Consider the following 18,209-nt stretch of genomic DNA (forward strand, 5'->3'; position numbering starts at 1 on the left):
TGTGTTATACATTGCAATTTATTCTAGATTAGCCCAACCACACTGTTCCAATAAAAGAGCATTAGGCTTAAATCAGCAGTACACCTCTCTGGCTGTGACTAGCTTTGATTTGCTTAGTTTCCATCCTCTCACAGGTGAGTCAGCTGGCTAGCTACTTTGAGCCATTCATCGTGGCTTCAGTGGGACTGGCCTCTAAGCACATGGACCACCAGCAGCAGATGAACATCCTGGACCAGACCAAGACCCTTGCCGAGTCTGCACTGCAGATGCTCTACGCAGCCAAAGAGGGTGGAGGAAATCCTAAGGTAAAACAGAGCTTTATTTCTCATCATACAGAGATGCACAGCATGTAGAGAGCATTGAGTACTATGAGAAGAAAAATATGAAGCTGGAACTATTAATCTGTGGAATGTCCATATGCCAAATTTTCCAGAAAATCTATTTCGGCGTGTCGCTCATTTTAGGTAACAGGACACTTTGCACATTGCTATGTCAAGTGGAATGGACGAAAAAAAATAAAATCTGTTTAATAGGTCGATATCACATCATCACCTCCTCTTAAACGTGTTCATTTATCTGCATTTATCTGAAAGGATAATAAACCAAAATGAAAACCATAAAAGTTGTGATAGAATAACTATTGAGCCCTTTTGCTGTGAAACCCCTAAATTGGTTCTTTTAGAAATGGAGAAACATAAACATTACATATCATTAGCATATTTTGTCAGTAGCTGAGCTTATGGCCCTGAGAGTATTGCTTTGTTTTTCTCCTTAGTGGAATAAAAGAGACTAGCATTTTCTCAAGTCTTTTAATTCAATTACAGTCCACAAGAGGTTTTTTTTATTTAGAGCACAGACTCTAAATTCACTTGATTTGACACCCCTGACCTATCTGGATCCTCTGTGATTGGTCAGAATCATCACAGAGCCCAAATAATACAGCAGAATGGTAGTTTCTTACATTGCTTATTTACATATTGTAGGCTCTTGCGAATGTAGTATTTAAAAGTCAGCATCAGTGTTTGGGAGTAACTAAAAGTAATAATAACGCTAATAACTTAACCACATTTTTTTAGTAGCGTGACAGTAGCGCCACTACTTTTAAAAATAATGTAGCTTTTCCAGTAATGAGTTACTTTTTCCAACGATAGTGATGTAGCGTGACCAATCACTAGGTATTTTGTCCAATTATAACGGTGTGCTTCAATGCATATCTGCGGTGCACGCTTGCGTCACAGGAATTAAGAGCCTCATTGTAGCTCACATGGATTGGAAGAGAACGTCTGATACACATGCAAAGCGACCAACCACAGTTTGTTACGTGATGTATGGGGCGGGTAAATGATAATATTATAATCAATTAACACTGGAGTTTATTCTCTGATACAAAGTAATATTACTGGTGCTTTGTTGTTAACAGGCAACACAGTGTTTACATTTACTTACAAATAAAGTAAAATAAAAAAAAAAATCAACAAGTTTCAGTGCATGCCGTGGGAATTATTTTATGTTCTAAATACAACTGTCTGATTGTAATTCTCAACATCTCGTTTAAGGGAGCAGCAAGAGGGAAAAGTTCCTGTCAGCTTATTTATTATTATTTCCATGATTAATTAATTGATCTTTGGATGATAATAAAAAATAAAAATAAATAATAATAATAATAATAATAATAATAATAATAATGTTGTATTATTCTTGGCTTATCAGAAGTATCAATAATTTTATACAATTTCAATTTAATACGATGTCTGAGAGTTCAAGCACAAATTTAAGGACTCCTATAGAGGTAAACACTGTTGTAATTGTGTACATTATAATTGCATAATTGTCCTGAATTATTTTTAAATTGTGTTTTAATTCCTGTATGCAAAACTATTCAGTTATTCATAAGCTGATTCACAATCATGGCATACTAAAATGTTGCCCATTTAAGTAGCTGCAGTGTAGTTAGCTACTTTTTGTAAGTAACTTATAGTGTTGCTAACTACTATTTTTAAAAGGCTAGCATGACTGTTAACATACTACTTCAAACTATGACTATCTTCAAAGTAGCTTCCCCAACACTGGTAAATATTGTGGTGATGATTAACATACGATATATTGTGCAGCCTTAATGCTTAGGGTTTTATTTTACAGCGGTTGAATCTGATATTGTTTATTGCGACTATATCTCGTATAGTTATTTAGTGCATTCTGTATAAATGAGTGACATTATGTGTACCTGTCCATGTATGTATTTCTGCATAGCTCTTCCTTGCACTTAAGTGTGATGTTTAATATGGGGTAGGTTTTGTGGTAATCAGCTGATCGACCATGTACATTAACTGGTACACACACACACCATCTTCATACAGGCAGCCCATACCCATGATGCAATAGCCGAGGCAGCGCAGCTGATGAAGGAAGCAGTAGATGACATCATGGTGACACTGAATGAGGCAGCAAGTGAGGGAGGGATGGTAGGAGGCATGGTGGAGTCCATCGCTGAGGCCATGGGACGGGTGAGCAGACAACCAAAAGATAACATGATCTTTCAGAACTCCTTTCGTACGCAACTACACACTTCAGTATTACAAAAATGAAACCGATGGAAAGGCCCTCTTGCTAAAATGCAGCATACACTCTATTAACATACTGGGTCATACTGTAGGGTCCAAACAACTTATGAAATAAAAATTCAAAAAGCAGGTGTTTGTATGTTTACTAATGTACAGTATATATCACAAATGTTGTTCTAATATAAGCAATAATATAATATAAAGCAATTAGCATAGTTAAAACAGTATCTGAAACTACAATAGTGAACCCTTTACCGAGATTTAAAAATAAGGATAGGAAGTTTAGTGTTTGAATGTCATTAGGATTTTTCAAATGGCTAAATTATGGCATATTGGTGATTTATTAACTGAGAAATAGTACTTGATAATAGATATACATACCCTACTGTATAGTAGAAATATGAAAGCAGTATTTGCACGTTATGCTAGCAGCCTGGTTCTTTCTCTGTGCCAAGAGAGCGATTCTGGTTGCGGATGCTTGGAAGAAGGTCCTTTCAGCAGCTGTTATTAGAAATCTGCGGGAGGCTTTTCACATTGAGAGCCCGAGTGTCTCCAGCTGTCATTCATTCACACCGGGACTGTCGCTGCGGCTGTATCCCTCCATGGAGCTCATTATTATCCTCCGTTTGATCCTACTCCACCGTTCATCTCCTTTATGTGTGTCTGCACTCTTTCATTATATTGTCAAGAAGACACACGATGGATGTTGGCAACAATTGAAACATAGTTGCAGATTCATTTTACACCCATTTTTCGCAAACACCGTAATTAAGAGGAGCAGCATATTCGTGTTTCAGTAAGGCCTGCTTTGTGAGAGAACTCTGCTGAAATCAAGCTTGTTGCGTGTTATTTATTTATTTTTTATTTCTCTCAGATGGATGAGGGAACTCCACCGGAACCGGACGGCACATTTGTGGATTACCAGACCACCATGGTGAAATTCTCCAAGGCTATCGCTATCACTGCACAAGAGATGGTAAATAGTCCGTCATTACGTTCGGCTCCCGATGCTCTCAGCTGTCTTTCCTAAACACTTGTATACATATACTGTACATATGTTCTGATAATTCCTCTGAGTATTCAAGCCTTTCTGTAACAGCTGATGTAAGTAGAAAAAAATGGACATGTATAGATTGTGTAGGTGTAAAAGTGTAGGTACGTACAGGACACTGATACAGTGATCTGTTCCAGATGACTAAGTCTGTGACGTGCCAGGAGGAGCTGGGTGGCCTGGCGTCTCAGGTGACTGTGGACTACATCCAGCTGGCACAACAAGGACGCCTGGCAGCCGCCACAGCTGAGCCGGAGGAGGTGAGGATCAGTTTGGAGAGATGGTCTGTCATCAACAGACCAGTGGGGTGGAAAGAGTGGAGTGGGGTAGGGTGGGGTGGACAGGAGGCACATATTTAAACACACAGATTATATAATCATGTGCTGCAGATAATGCATACAGTGCAGAGATCATGTAAGCAAGAAGCACAGCTGGCTGTACTCCAAAAACAGATTCCAACTTTACATATGGAATGGGTTAAGCAAATAATATGCTGTCTGGATATAACACCATAAACCACAATTAGGCATTTTTTTTTTCAAATGTTCATACATATTTTGTTCATTTCTTTATCATCAAGAGTAAAGTTGATGTGCCAGTGATGCATCACAATTTGATTATGTATATTTTAAACCAGTGTGTGCATCCAGTGTCTGCGAGCCACACACTCTCCTCAATAGCCTTTACATAAGCAGCTGCTGCTGTTACCATAGTGACTGTGCACCCCCACTAGCTTTAAAAGCCTCTGGTGAGGTGGTAATGAAGCACCACCTACCCATGGATCTATGTGTCAGGAAACTAAAGGTGTAGTGCCATCCAGCCCACTCACCAGCTCTAGCCGTCTTTTCATTATTCACCCATCGGCCTTTATGTGAAGAACCAAAGCAGTCTAGGATCGAAGGATTGAGCATGTACACTTGGTCAGGGTCTCACTGTGCCACCCGTCTCTGCTCCTCTCCAGGTTGGCGTGCAGATAAAAAGCCGTGTGCAGGAGCTCGGTCATGGCTGTATCTACCTGGTGCAGAAGGCTGGCGCACTCCAGATGAGTCCCACAGACAGCTTCACCAAGAGAGAGCTGATCGAATGTGCACGAGCTGTCACCGAAAAGGTAGGTCTGATAGCTCTCGTTTCCATCCTCCACCATTCCTTTTGCACCACTTTCACCGAGACTTTTGTACTTTACATTGAATGTAGTAAATCACATTGAGAAGGGGAGTTTATGTCTACTTTATGAGCCTGTATTTCACTGTAGTCTGCTTTGCTGTTTCAGGAAAGAAGGCCATCTGTTCAGTGTTGTCACTAGTCTTTTATAGGGCTGAACAGTGTTTGTGTTGAACAGTGACCACACATCTGTGTCTTGTTAAAGCAGACTGAAAACCAGTGGGATGAATTAATTCAAGTCAAGGAACCATCAAATAAGTGCAGTATGGGGTTTGAGGTTGGAATTTTGGTGTGCCACAAGTAACATTACTGTAGAGATGAACTGATATCACTGCATTTGAGTTTATTGGCATTTAATTTTGCAACCTTGAGATGTTTGGCATTAAAGGTAGGATTAGCAAAACATTTCAGTAACATTTGGCGCAGTTCTTCTTACATTGTGACAGCTGTGAATTAAATATCTGCTCAGAATAAAAGCTCTGGGTTCTGTGTCAACCCAGGTTCTGTAAAAAAAAAAAAAAATAATAATAATAAAAATAATAAAGTCCAATTACAGGTGCATCTCAGAAAATTAGAATACTAGATTTTTACTGGAATACTGGATTTTCATGAGCTGTAAGCCGTGATCATCAAGATTAAAACATTTTACTCTATGCGTCATGAGTCTAGAATATATGAAAGTTCTACTTTTTGAATTAAATTATGGAGAAAACATTTTTTGAGATGCACCTGTATGTGCACATCCAACCAATTAGGACAAGGAAGCATCACATTTCCAGGTTTGGAATCTGGAAGTAAACAAAAGATTAAATGGTGCAGTGAGTGCTGTTGTGGTGTATCTTTCTTTTTGCGTGACTTTTTGAGAGATGACCATATATGGAAGAGATGGATTGCAGCTATTAGCAGAGATGTTGTGTTTAGCCAGCAGAGAGTAGCTTTGTATGAAAGAGGGAGGGGCTGAATTAGGTTTAGAAAGGTATCAGTTCCATCATGGTTTGTCTGGAATGACTGGTAAACAGCTAGAGAGTGGGAGCGCGTGAGAGAGAAGGAGCGAGAGAGAGAGAAGAAGCGATCACCAAACACCTTACACAATATGCGTAGACATCTTGGCAATGTTGAGACCACCACAGAAAAGAGACATTAGAGCCTATGGATTATGACTGTTGGTGTCCTCCGTATCTGCCTCCTGCCTGCATATTACATATAATTGTGAAAGCCATGCTTCGAGTGCAGAATATACAAAGGATTTTTTTTTTTTCTTTTTTCTGCTAGTGTGCTAATTCCAAATGTACCCATGTATGTTTGTGGTGAGGATTTGCCTCCTAGGATTGGCCTGTGTGTGTGTGTTTAATATCAAATAACAGTAAAATTTCCAATTGTATTGTCTTTCATGTTAGAAAGCTCCCCCTCTTGCACCAGGAGTCAGACCTGTGCACCTTTTTGGCGGGAACACTAACATTGACTATTCCTTTAAGTCATTCCCTAATTTATTCAGTACACTAGTCTGTTTATCAGTATCTCATTAGATTTCACCTAATTGTTTATGGCATTGGAGGAAATACTGAATGAAGGGGCTGTATTGTGAGTTTTAAAAGCAAATTTCTACTGCAATCACTTACTAAACCTTTAAGAAATTTCAGAGGTGTTTTCAGTGAACGGTGACCATGCCGTTTGCCTCTGAAAGAACTTGGTCATAGCAATTAAGTAAATCCTTGTTTGTGCCTGATAATATTGGTAGTAAATTTGATCCCGTCTTCTGTGGTAAAGCACAGCAACAGCTGATAATTGCTTTTAACTGATAATAATGCAGGGTGATGTGTTATCTAGAGCATTAAGGTGTACGTATCAAAAGCCTTTGCTTTTATGGGTTAACGTCTGTAATAAAGTTGTCTAGGCAACAGTAATTATGGTGAAGGAAATGGATCCACTAGTGTGCTGCAAAGGATTTGCTTGTCACTGATACCGTTACTGAATTTTAGAGTGGAAGCGGAGTCAATGCCTATGGCTTTATATGCGATATTAATACAAGCTCTCGTTCACTGGGCTATAATGTAGACAATGCATTCTCGGTTCGTTCGTGGCTTTTGTACTGAAGGTTTTGTAGTCGTGTAAGATTAATTATCGAATTCTTGCCCATTGTGTTGTGAATGGGTACAATTGAATGTATAATACCATAACAATTCTTGACTTCATTTCTGTGTTAAGGGGTGTGTGCAGATGTGGCCAGCTGTGCCTGTAGTGTAGTGCTGAGTAAATGAAATGAGACTGCAGGGGAGAATTTGCTTCTCACGACAAGCTGGAATGATTGCTACACTAATGTAGGCTAATATGGGTGGTCAGTTGAGCTGCTCAAATGCTTCCCTTCAATTATTTCAGAAAAATTTCTTTTCTTTTATTTGATTTTCACTTTCCTGTCTCTCTACTTTCATCTGTCAGCTTTGTGATCAGCCTGTATGTGGATATATATGGACCTTTTATGCTCAAAGTGCCAAAGCCATCAATATTCATCCTAGGAGAATGAGGCTGCTGCTTGATTGATGGCACCTTTACTTATTTTGCTCCCAGCTGCTTCTCATCATTCTTTATGTTTGCTTCATTCCCCCTGCAGATAGATGCAGGTTATAGGATGTGCTAAATCACTATGATTGCTTTAATCAGTGCCATCAACAAATTCTAAAATTCCTTTGACTCATTTTCCACATGTCTGTGCCAGTCTCATACTCTAAATAATCTGGTGTTCTCTCCTTCAGGTGTCCATGGTGTTGTCTGCCCTCCAAGCAGGTAACAAAGGCACCCAGGCCTGTATCACAGCTGCCAGCTCTGTCTCTGGCATCATCGCTGACCTGGACACCACCATCATGTTCGCCACTGCAGGCACGCTTAACGCCGAAAATGAAGAGTCCTTTGCAGACCACAGGTAAGACTCCATTAATAACAAGTAAAGAACCGTCCTTTAAAAAAAAAAAAAAAAGATTTTATTGTCTGTTTCAAGCATGCCAATGATGGATTTTTTTTGTGTGTGTGTTTTGCACTTATTAGGGAGAACATTCTGAAGACAGCAAAGGCTCTAGTGGAGGACACCAAGCTTCTAGTGGCTGGCGCAGCATCCAGCCAGGAGAAATTGGCCCAGGCTGCGCAGTCCTCCGCCAAGACCATCACCCAGCTGACAGACGTGGTCAAACTAGGGGCTGCCAGCATGGGCTCAGACGATCCAGAGACACAGGTGTGTGGGTGGACCGGTGTGTTTTAGTTTAGTCTGCATAGCTTTACTGTTGTTTTGTAACCCTAGTAGTTGGGGTCCTTCTAATTAATTATTCTTTAGATTTATATAGTGCTTTTCTTGGCACTCAAAGCACTTTTCGTTGTATAGGGGGGAATCTCCTCAACCACCACCAGTGTGTAGCATCCACCTGGATGATGTGACGGCAGCCATAGTGCGCCAGAACGCCCACCACACACCAGCTATTAGAGGAGAGGAGAGAGTGATGTAGTCAATTCAGAGATGGGGATTATTAGGGGGGCCATGATGGATAAGGGCCATTGGGGGAATTTTGCCAAGACACCAGGGTTATACCTCTACACTTTACAAGAAATGTCCTGGGATTTTTAATGACCACAGAGGATCAGGGCCTCGGTTTAACGTCTCATCCGAAAGACGGTGCTGTTTTTACCGTATAGTGTCCCTGTCACTATACTGGGGAATTAGGCCCCATACAGACCACAGGGTGAGCGCCCCCTGCTGGCCTCACTAATACCGCTTCCACCAGCAAACTTAGTTTTCCCCAGGAGGTCTCCCATCCAGGCTGGCCAGGCTCACAGCTGCTTAGCTTCAGTGGGAAACCAGGCAAGAGCTGCAGGGTGATTTGGTTCTGTTGCCTAAATCAGGGATTGTCAAAACTTTTTTTTCATACAGTGATCCCTTTAACTGTAAAATAATTTCCACTAATCTAGTCAGTTTTTTGTCAGATTGATTTTATGAACTTTATGTAAATGTGTATAATATTTTTTGTATTTATTAGCACCATAGAGATGTTTTTATGCACATTATAGAGCATACATACTGCAATGAGTTTTGTATTAAACCTATTCAATTCAACAGAAAATACAGTTCACCCTGTACTATATTGAAACACATTATTAACACATTATTTGATATTTTACTATGTGAATTAAATTTATTTTTGAAAAAAAAAAAATATATATATATATATATATATATATATAAAAATATATATGATTTCAAATCTGATGACTGCAACACGTTCCAAAAAATTTGGGAAACTCGACTGTTTACCACTGTGTAACATCACCTTTTCTTTTAATAACACTTAAGAGTTTAGCAAGCGGAATTCAGCTGTGCAACTGTATGGGGTCTTTGTTGCCTTATTTTGCACTTCGTAATGCTCAATTCTCAATCGGAGACAGGTCAGGACAGCAGGCAGGCGATGCTCACACCCGCACTCTCTGCTTACAAAGCCATGCTCTTGTAATCCAGGCAGAATATGGTTTGGCGTTGTCCTGCTCTGGATGGCAGCATCTGTTGCTCCAAAATGTGTACATATCTTTCTGCATTAATGTTCCCCTCACAGATGTGCAAGTTACCCATGCCATGGGCACTGACACACCCCCATACCATGACAGACGCTGGCTTTTGGACCTGACGCTGATAACAGCTTGGATGGTCCTTTTCCTCTTTGACCCGGAGAACACGATGGCTGTTTTGTCCAAAATCTATTTGAAATGTTGATTCATCAGACCACAAAACACGATTCCACTGTGCTACTATCTGTGAGACCAAGCCGAGAGAAGTCAGCGGCACTTCTGGACAGTGTTGATGTATGGCTTCTGCTTTGCATAGTAAAGCCTTAACTTGCATCTGTGGATGCAGCGGCGAATGGTGTTGCCTGCCAAAGGTTTACCAAAGTATTCCCGAGCCCATGTCAAGATATCCATTACAGACTCATGACGGTTTTTAAGACAGTGATGTCTGAGGGATCGGAGATCACACGTATTCGGAACTGATTTTCGGCCTTGCGCTTTACGCACCGAGATTTGACCGGATTCCTTGAATCTTTTAATTATACTGTGTACAGTAGAAGGTGAAATGCCCAAAATCCTACCGATTTGTCGTTGGGGAATGTTGTTCTCAAAGTGTTGGATTATTCACTGATTCATCTGTTGGAAGATTGTCGAGCCTAGACCCATCCTTACTCTTGAAGGACTAGGCCTTTTTTGGAGGCTCCTTATATACTATGATTAGACGATTGCCTCACCTGTTTCACATCACCTTCTTATTTCAACTTGTCACATCGCCATTAGTCCTAAATCGCCCCTGTCCCAACTTTTTTGGAACATGTTGCATGCATCAATTTCAAAATAAACGGTTACCTTCAGAAAACTGTGCAGTTGATTAGGTAAAACATCAAGTACCTTGTCTTTATACATGTTTTGTTTAAATACAAGTCAAAGTACATTTACAAATCACTCCTCTTTGTTTTTATGAGCATTTTCCATACTGTCCCAACTTTTTTGGAAATGGGGTTGTACTATCACGCACAATGTTTCTCTCACAATGCATTTACTCTCATTGTATTTTTAAAATCACACCTTTAGTAACTAAATGGTTTATAATGCTCGGGGTTTTACCAATCATTAAGTCATAGTGTCGTACCTAAGCTAATGTAGCCTTGGATATGCAGACCACCAATGATACAGAAGGGCACAATTTGGGACACAGTATCATAGCTTGTTTCATAACCCCAGCTGTTTCTAATTACAGGACTAAGTACTCTCTTGACTTCCTTTCTTTGTACTCCTCATCTTTGTTCAGGTGGTTCTCATTAACGCTGTGAGAGATGTGGCCAAAGCGCTTGCCGAACTGATAGGTGCGACTAAGTGTGCAGCAGGAAAACCAGCAGATGACCCTTCAATGTACCAGCTAAAGAGTGCTGCCAAGGTAATGTACAGTTACGTGTGTGTGCGCGCACTATGACAGTCTCTGGTTATCTTGGATGTGTGCAGTGTGTTCTTTTCAGGCTGTGTCTCAGTGTGTGGCCACCATTCAAGCCCTGCGTTACTCTGATGGGCATCACAGAGTGTGTGTGTGTGTGTCTCTCATCAGCCACACAGCAGGGGCCCCAACTAAGCTGTATGTGATCACAGCACATCACCTGTGTCTGTATTCACCGTTGTCGGTCTCTCAGTCAGAATCTGAAAATGTATTCACCAAGTAGAGTACACTGAAGGAACTTGTGTGGTGTAGTTTACCACATATAGAGAATGTACAGCTCAGAAGGTACATAAAATATTTTGGCTCTGCCATGGATTTGGGAAGATGACATAACTCTCTCTTTGATCAGAGTGACTGTCATCAATTGCACCCATGTGCTATCTGTTCATTCACCATTCAGTTTATTAGGAACACCTGACCATTTAGCCAATCATGTGGAAGCATGGGAATGTATAAAATCATGCAGATACAGGTCAAGAGCTTCGGGTAATGTTCATATCAAACAACATTGTGTCACTCCTTTCACCAGTTTGAGAAATATTTCCTGCATTTTTTAAAATTAGTTTAAGTTATACTTTATTTATTAGGCTCCACTTGTCTGTTTAGTCATTTTACATATGCAGTTGGTGTTTTATTTATCATTTATTTCTAATGAGCTGAATCAGATTCATGCTTCCTTTGTGACTAGTTGCATTCCTACAACATATGGAGAGGTCCGAACCTCCTCATACCTTTTGCAGCATACAGTTCCAATCAAAATTATTCAATTGCAAATCAGGTTTATTGTCAAAATATAGACTTTCAGCTGTTTGCAGTACAATTCATAATGACTTCTCCAGTTTCAAAGTTATTCAACCCCTTCATGACAAGCATCTTTAGTACTTAGTAGAACACCCTTTTGCTGTTATGCTATGAGATGCATAGCTTCTGGCAGTGTTCCTGAGGAATCTTAGCCCATTCCTCATGAGCAATGCCCTCCAGTTCTGTAATGTTCTTATGTTTACGTGCTGAAATCGCCTTCAAATCCCATCAGAGATTTTCTGTGTTGTTCAAGTCAGGTGTGAGTGATGGCCCTGTAGAATCTTCCAGGACGACTTCTGCAACCAACCTTGGTGGAATTTGAGGTATGCTTGGGATCATTGTCCTGTTGGAAGGTGCAATGAGGCCCAAGCTTCGGCTTCCTCTCAGACGGCATGACGTTTTCTCCTAGGATTTCCTGGTACTTCAATGAATCCATCTTGCTTTCCACACGCTGCAGGTTTCCAGTGCCAGAGGATGCAAAGCCGCCCCAGAGCAACACCGAGCCACCAACATGCTTGACTGTGGACAGAGAGTTCTTTCTTCTTCCTCGACATACCGCTAATCCATCGTGCCGAAATGTGCACATGGGGCAGTCGTGGCTTGGCGGTTAAGGCTCTGGGTTACTGATCAGAAGGTCAAGGGTTCAAGCCCCAGCACTACCAAGCTGTTGGGCCCTTGAGCAAGGCCCTTAACCCTCTCTGCTTCAGGGTCGCTGTATCATGGTTGACCCTGTGCTCTGACCCCAACTTCCTAACATGCAGGAGTATGCAAAGAAAAGAATTTCACTGTGCTCTAATGCATATGTGACCAATAAAGACTCGTTGTCATTATGTTCCAGTTTTGTTTCATCACTCCACAGAACAGAATCCCAAAACTTCTATGGCTTATTTATATGATTTTGAGCTTATTTATGTGATTTTGGGTCAGTAGTGGTGTACGTCTTGGAGTTCTGGCATGGAAACCTTCTGTGTTTAGTATGCACCTTACTGTGCTCACTGAAACCTCAGTGCCTGTTGCCACCAAGTCTTGCTGCAGGGCTTTTGCAGTCACTCGAGGGTTTTTCACGACTTGCCTTCTCAGAAATCTGCTTGCAGCCATTGATAGTTTCATTTTTCTGCCCTGTCCAGGTATTTCATGTATTTTCTGCCCCGTGTGTATTTTCATGAGTTCCAGCTCAAGCACACCTGGTGCAACTAATGAAGCCCTTGATTAGTTGCATCAGATGTGCTTGAGACAACACCTGTTTTGTATACTTGTGCTCTTGTGAAGGATTCTATTCAGGGGGTTGAATAATTTTGAAACTGGAGAAGTCATTATAAGTTGCATTTTTAGCTGAATTTGGGGAAACCACTTGAAGCATTTCTTGTGTTGAACTATTTCAATTGCTTTCCTTGATTTGTTCACTGCAAACAGCTGAAAGTCTGTAAATATTGACAATAAACCTGATTTGCAGTGGGGGTTGAATAATTTTCATTCCTCAAGGCACTGCTCTGGGCTTCTATTGTGGTGTACCTTTCTCTCTTAATCCATTCATTCATCTTCAGTAACTGATTTATTCTAGTCAGGCTCACACATTTTTCAAAAACTCATTCTGGGAACTCTGTGTGAGGCAGGAATACACGCCGAATGGGACATGCACACACACACTGTCCGAATGTTTTTGGGAGGTGGGAGGAAGCCAGAGAACCTGGAAGAAACCCATGCAGACCCATTAACTTTAGTTGGGGATTGAACCAAGGAAAACGGTGCTATAGCTCGGCAACACTACCTGCTGTGCCTCACATTTCAGCATGTTTCCTCATACCAGTTATTATCAGTTATACTGACACCTCCACAACATTCTCTGTGGCTCCTATACACTTTACAAAAGTCTCAGTGCAAACCAGACAAACAAACCTGTCCTGAGAGTGCCAGTTTCACCACATTTTGAATGTTTGTTGGGATCATGCTTTCAGCCAGCACTCTAACTAAACTGTTCTTACACAATATGAATTAAGAGCACCGACTCTTGGGCAATACAGACTTCAGCTTCATTCTTTCTAACTCCCTCCTGAGCCATTTGACTAACATTGATCCCTGCTCCCCCTGCTGGTGGGTGGGTTGTTTGAAGATGCTATACGTTGTACCCAAAATTAGCCTCTCAATTAGCCTCATATATAATTCAAAAACACTGCTGATAAGCTGTTTGCTCTTATCTCTTATTGTGTCTTAGGTGATGGTGACCAATGTGACATCTCTGCTGAAAACGGTCAAAGCAGTGGAGGATGAAGCCACTCGTGGCACGAGGGCTCTTGAGGCCACCATCGAGTTCATTAGACAGGAGCTGACGGTACGTCATAGTGATGGGTTAATAGAATGAAATTGTAGAGATATAACCAGGTTTCAGAATCATATTGTGTTTGTTATTAAAATGATTCGTGCCTTTGCATTTGTTTAAGGTATTTAAAGTGTCTCAACTCATACTGATTTAATGAAATCACAACTCGATTAATCTTTCCAAGCAACAGGGGCCTTTTACATGCTGGAAGTGTCAGTCTAGTTGGTTTGTGTTAAATCTAATTAAACAACTAATATTATGCCTTTTTTCTTTTTTCCAATATGGCCATGAATTAGGATCAGTTAGGTATACCCTGATGAGATCTGGACTTGGATAAATCTCTAGCTATATCTGTAATATTTACTGCAGGTACATTGAGGAACACAGTGATGTTCTAGAGCCTTTTCTCCACCTGCTCTTCTCAGCCCCTGTCTCTCCCTTCTGTTTCACATCTTAGTAGCAGAGTGGCAGATTGAGCAAGTGTAGGAGGAAGCCAGTAGTGCTCAGTGCCCAGCTTTGCCTCTAATGTTCTTTTAATCCTTATCAGAGTTCTCCCAGGAGACCAAGAGCATTTAACAACCCTTATGGTGCATACCAAAGCCAAACAATAGCAGTCACTGCTAAAGAGCTGTAAATGATGCACGTATATTGTGCAATTGCAAACCGGCAGTGATTTTCCAGGGTTTAATTTTTTGGACTATTGAATATTTTATTGGATTATTGGTTTATTGAATATTGCTGTATCAGGAATTTGAAGCCATATCCATGAGGTTATTACAAATTACATAGACATATGCAGTCGATATTCAATATTATATCACAGAGGTATGGAATAGTAACAGTTGATTTACGGTGACCTATATGGTGGATGCTCCACATAAATGGATTTTAAGTGTGTAGTAGTGATATCGTGACGTTTTCTGTGAAGAGACATTTAACATTTATGGAAGTAGACTCTTTGGACCAGTTTTCCGACATAAGGATTTTCCATCTTCAGGATCGGCGTTTGCATTTTGCGGTTTCTCTGTACCATGACACGCTGCATTATTTTGTCTAATTAATTTTGTCTTATTAACTCTTAATTAATAAAAAAGAGAGTCTAGTGAGGGAATAACTGTTTATAGCTGCTCTAACTGGATAAGTGGTAATAGGAGATAACACGATGTCTGTTTTGCAAACATTACACATCATTAAATGTATCTGGTTAAAAATTATGACATGTTCTTAATAATTTAAACATGGAACAGTTGGCAAATTGCTATGGTATAAGAGCATGCTGTAATAAGAAGAAAATCAACTTCAGCAGGGTGTGATTGATTGCATTGATTTTCTTATAACAGCATTATACGTCATGCTTCCCCCCCCCCCCCCTACACATTGTGTATGATAGCAGTGATCTGATACAATCATCTACTGATCTAGACTGTCACTTTTTATTTTATAGCAAGTGCAACTGCAAATAAATGAATGAATTTAGGTTATTTTGTTTTTTTTTTAAAGGAGTTTTATATGGAAATATGGTCAGGTCCATCAATATTTGAACATCGACAAAGTCAATATGAGCTCAAATTTCAGACTTTCAGCTTTAAGGTGAGGGTATTTAAATCTAAATAGTGAAGTGAAGAATAGTAAATAGTGTAGGAATTATGGTGTAAATAGATGTGGTGCCATCCCCCCCTGCCCCCCTTAAGGGACCAAAAGTAATTGGACAAACTAACGTGGCCATAAATGTTTTTTGTTTTTTTTTAAATACTTGGTTGCAAATTCTTTGCCGTCAGTGACTGCCTCAAGTCAGGAACCTTCCACTTCTTTGCTGTTGAAGTATGCTTGAGGTCATTGTCCATCTGCACTTTGAAGCAATGTCCAAGGAGTTTTGAAGCATTTGGCTGAATCTGAGTAGAAACACTTCAGAATTTTTCATGCTGCTTTTATCAGCAGTCACGTCATCATTAAATACAAAGGAATCAGTTCCGTTGGCAGTCATTCATGCTAACACATAAGATGAGGTGGTTTGCTTTGGATCACAAACAGTTCCTTCCTCCATACTCTCGTCTTCCCATCATTTTGGCACAAGTTGGTCTTTATCTCAATGTCACCATCAAAGTCAGGTCACCATCAAAGTGGTGTAATTCCTACACCATTCATCCAGTTTGTATGTAAAAATGAAAGTGGAAAGTCTTCACTTTGTGGTCAAATTTTATTATATGGCTAAAATAACAATAACTTTGTCAAAGCTGAAATATTTATGGACCTAACTGTAAAAAATCAAGCCCATCATATGCTTGGGGTTTGTCGTAATACCAGGTAAAAATGCAAATATGAAATACACAAAATATCGTCCCATTTAGTTAAGCAAGAATAATATTTCTTAATGCTTTTAGGAGTGTCAATACAGTTGAAAATGGTGTAATATTTTACCTTTTAGTAAAATTTTAATTTTGGACTTAACAAAACATAAGTGCTAACGTGTGTGTATAATGTTTTTTATACCAGTATTCACTGAATTGACCTCTGTGCAGGTCTTCCAGTCCAAGGACACTCCAGAGAAGCTTGCCACGCCAGAAGAGCTCATCCGCATGACCAAGGGCATCACTGTAGCCACCGCCAAATCTGTGGCAGCGGGCAACTCTGGCCAGCAGGAGGACGTCATTGCCACTGCGAACCTGAGCCGCAAAGCCGTCTCTGACATGCTGCTTACCTGCAAGGTGCTAATCGCCCTCGCTCAACAATCACCATCACATTCTTCATCTCACACACACACACACACACACACACACACACACACACCCAGGTGCACAGATGCACATTTGAATACACAGAGACTACACACAAGCTTTCATTCAGCCGCTCTGGCACTGATCTGCCCAGCTTCAAAGGAAGCATGCAATGAGAGGCTTGAGGCCAGTGCTAAGTTTACTCCCCTTCTCAAGGTCACCTTGAACTTAACTTCAGTTTATATTCACAAATTGATTTATTCTTTTTTTTTTATTATTCATTTAGCCTTAGGTTCATTTCTGTTTCATCATGTCCATTCATTCTGATTGAATAGAGTACAGATGTTCAACAACTAATTGAGTTCTCGTGACTGACTATGACTTACGATGGTTTGTTTTATTGTGTAAGATTTCTTGTGGTGGTTCCGTTGAATTTTGTAGAGTTCATGTGTATTTTATTAAGTGTTGTGTTTTTCTCCTACAGCAAGCTGCTCATCATCAGGATGTGGCTGAGGATGTGAGGAGCAAAGCCCTGCACTATGGCCTAGAGTGTACAACCGGATACATTGACCTGCTTGAACACGTCCTACTGGTGTGTGGGTGTGGGGGTGTGTGTGTGTGTGTGTCTGTCTGTCTGTCTGTCTGTCACTAGTGTTTTAGTAATGCATATTGCGGTCAGTAATCACATTTCCTAGTTTAACTATGCAGTGAGGGAAATCGGTATTGGACACGGCATTTTTTTTCAGTAAATATATTTCCAATGAGGCTGTTCACGTGAAATTTTCACCAGACATCAGTATTAACTCAAGAAACCTGGAAATATAAAGAATTCACAACATTAAAGTCCATAAATAAAGTTATGTGTAATAAAGAGGAATGTCACAGGAAAAAAGTATTGAACACGCTAGCTGAAATGTATTTAATACTTAGTGGAGAAGCCTTTGTTTTCAATGACCGCTTCAAGACGCTTCCTGTATGAAAAAATTAATGGGCCGCAGTATTCAGGTGTGATTTTGGCCCATTCTTCTAAATATATTGTCTTTAAATCTTGTTCAATTGGATTCAAGTCAGGGGATTGACTGGGCCATTCTAACACCTTGATTTTTTTTTCTCTGAAACCACTTGAGAGTTTCCTTTATTGTTTTATTGTGAACTCTACATAGTTCACTCTCGCAACATAATCCATAATGCTTCGTATTTCTTATTGGTTAGTTGGAGCACAATTGACTCATGCTTGCCTGCTTCCAAGAGGAGTCAGTGCACACATTGCTTTATCAGTACTTATAAGTGTAGTAAATTTCAGTTATTTGTGCACATGTAGATTATCTTCCTCTAACACCAGCGCATTTTTGCTAACTATTACAAGTCTTTATTATTTTCTGTCGACTTTGCCATATGCAAGTCCCTATGAATGAGCTGTTGTTATAGAAACGATAACGTATTAGGACAAGGATATTAAAAGAAAGCTATGGTTTTAATTACAGTTGGCACTACTGTCTGTCATACTATTCTAGAAAATTAATAAGCACCTTCTGAGTAATCCGATTCAAGAATTCAACAGTGCTGTGGTATAAAGGCTTTTATTCAAGGTAAA

General features: G+C 40.1%; 1 protein-coding gene across 2 annotated transcripts in view; it reads left to right on the plus strand.

Annotated features, from left to right (window-relative positions):
* tln2b (talin 2b) overlaps positions 1–18,209 on the plus strand; it is a 127,829-nt gene that overhangs the window by 97,862 nt on the left and 11,758 nt on the right. For both annotated transcript variants that reach the window (XM_053642244.1, XM_053642245.1), the window contains exons 41-51: positions 135–305; positions 2,358–2,504; positions 3,436–3,537; positions 3,753–3,872; positions 4,574–4,720; positions 7,524–7,690; positions 7,813–7,996; positions 10,604–10,729; positions 13,797–13,913; positions 16,421–16,606; positions 17,100–17,207. In XM_053642244.1, coding sequence (XP_053498219.1) covers positions 135–305; positions 2,358–2,504; positions 3,436–3,537; positions 3,753–3,872; positions 4,574–4,720; positions 7,524–7,690; positions 7,813–7,996; positions 10,604–10,729; positions 13,797–13,913; positions 16,421–16,606; positions 17,100–17,207 — 1,575 coding nt within the window. The remainder of the gene's footprint in view (positions 1–134; positions 306–2,357; positions 2,505–3,435; positions 3,538–3,752; positions 3,873–4,573; positions 4,721–7,523; positions 7,691–7,812; positions 7,997–10,603; positions 10,730–13,796; positions 13,914–16,420; positions 16,607–17,099; positions 17,208–18,209) is intronic.

Source organism: Ictalurus furcatus, chromosome 14 (genome assembly GCF_023375685.1).
Source record: "Ictalurus furcatus strain D&B chromosome 14, Billie_1.0, whole genome shotgun sequence".
Lineage (NCBI taxonomy): Eukaryota > Metazoa > Chordata > Actinopteri > Siluriformes > Ictaluridae > Ictalurus > Ictalurus furcatus.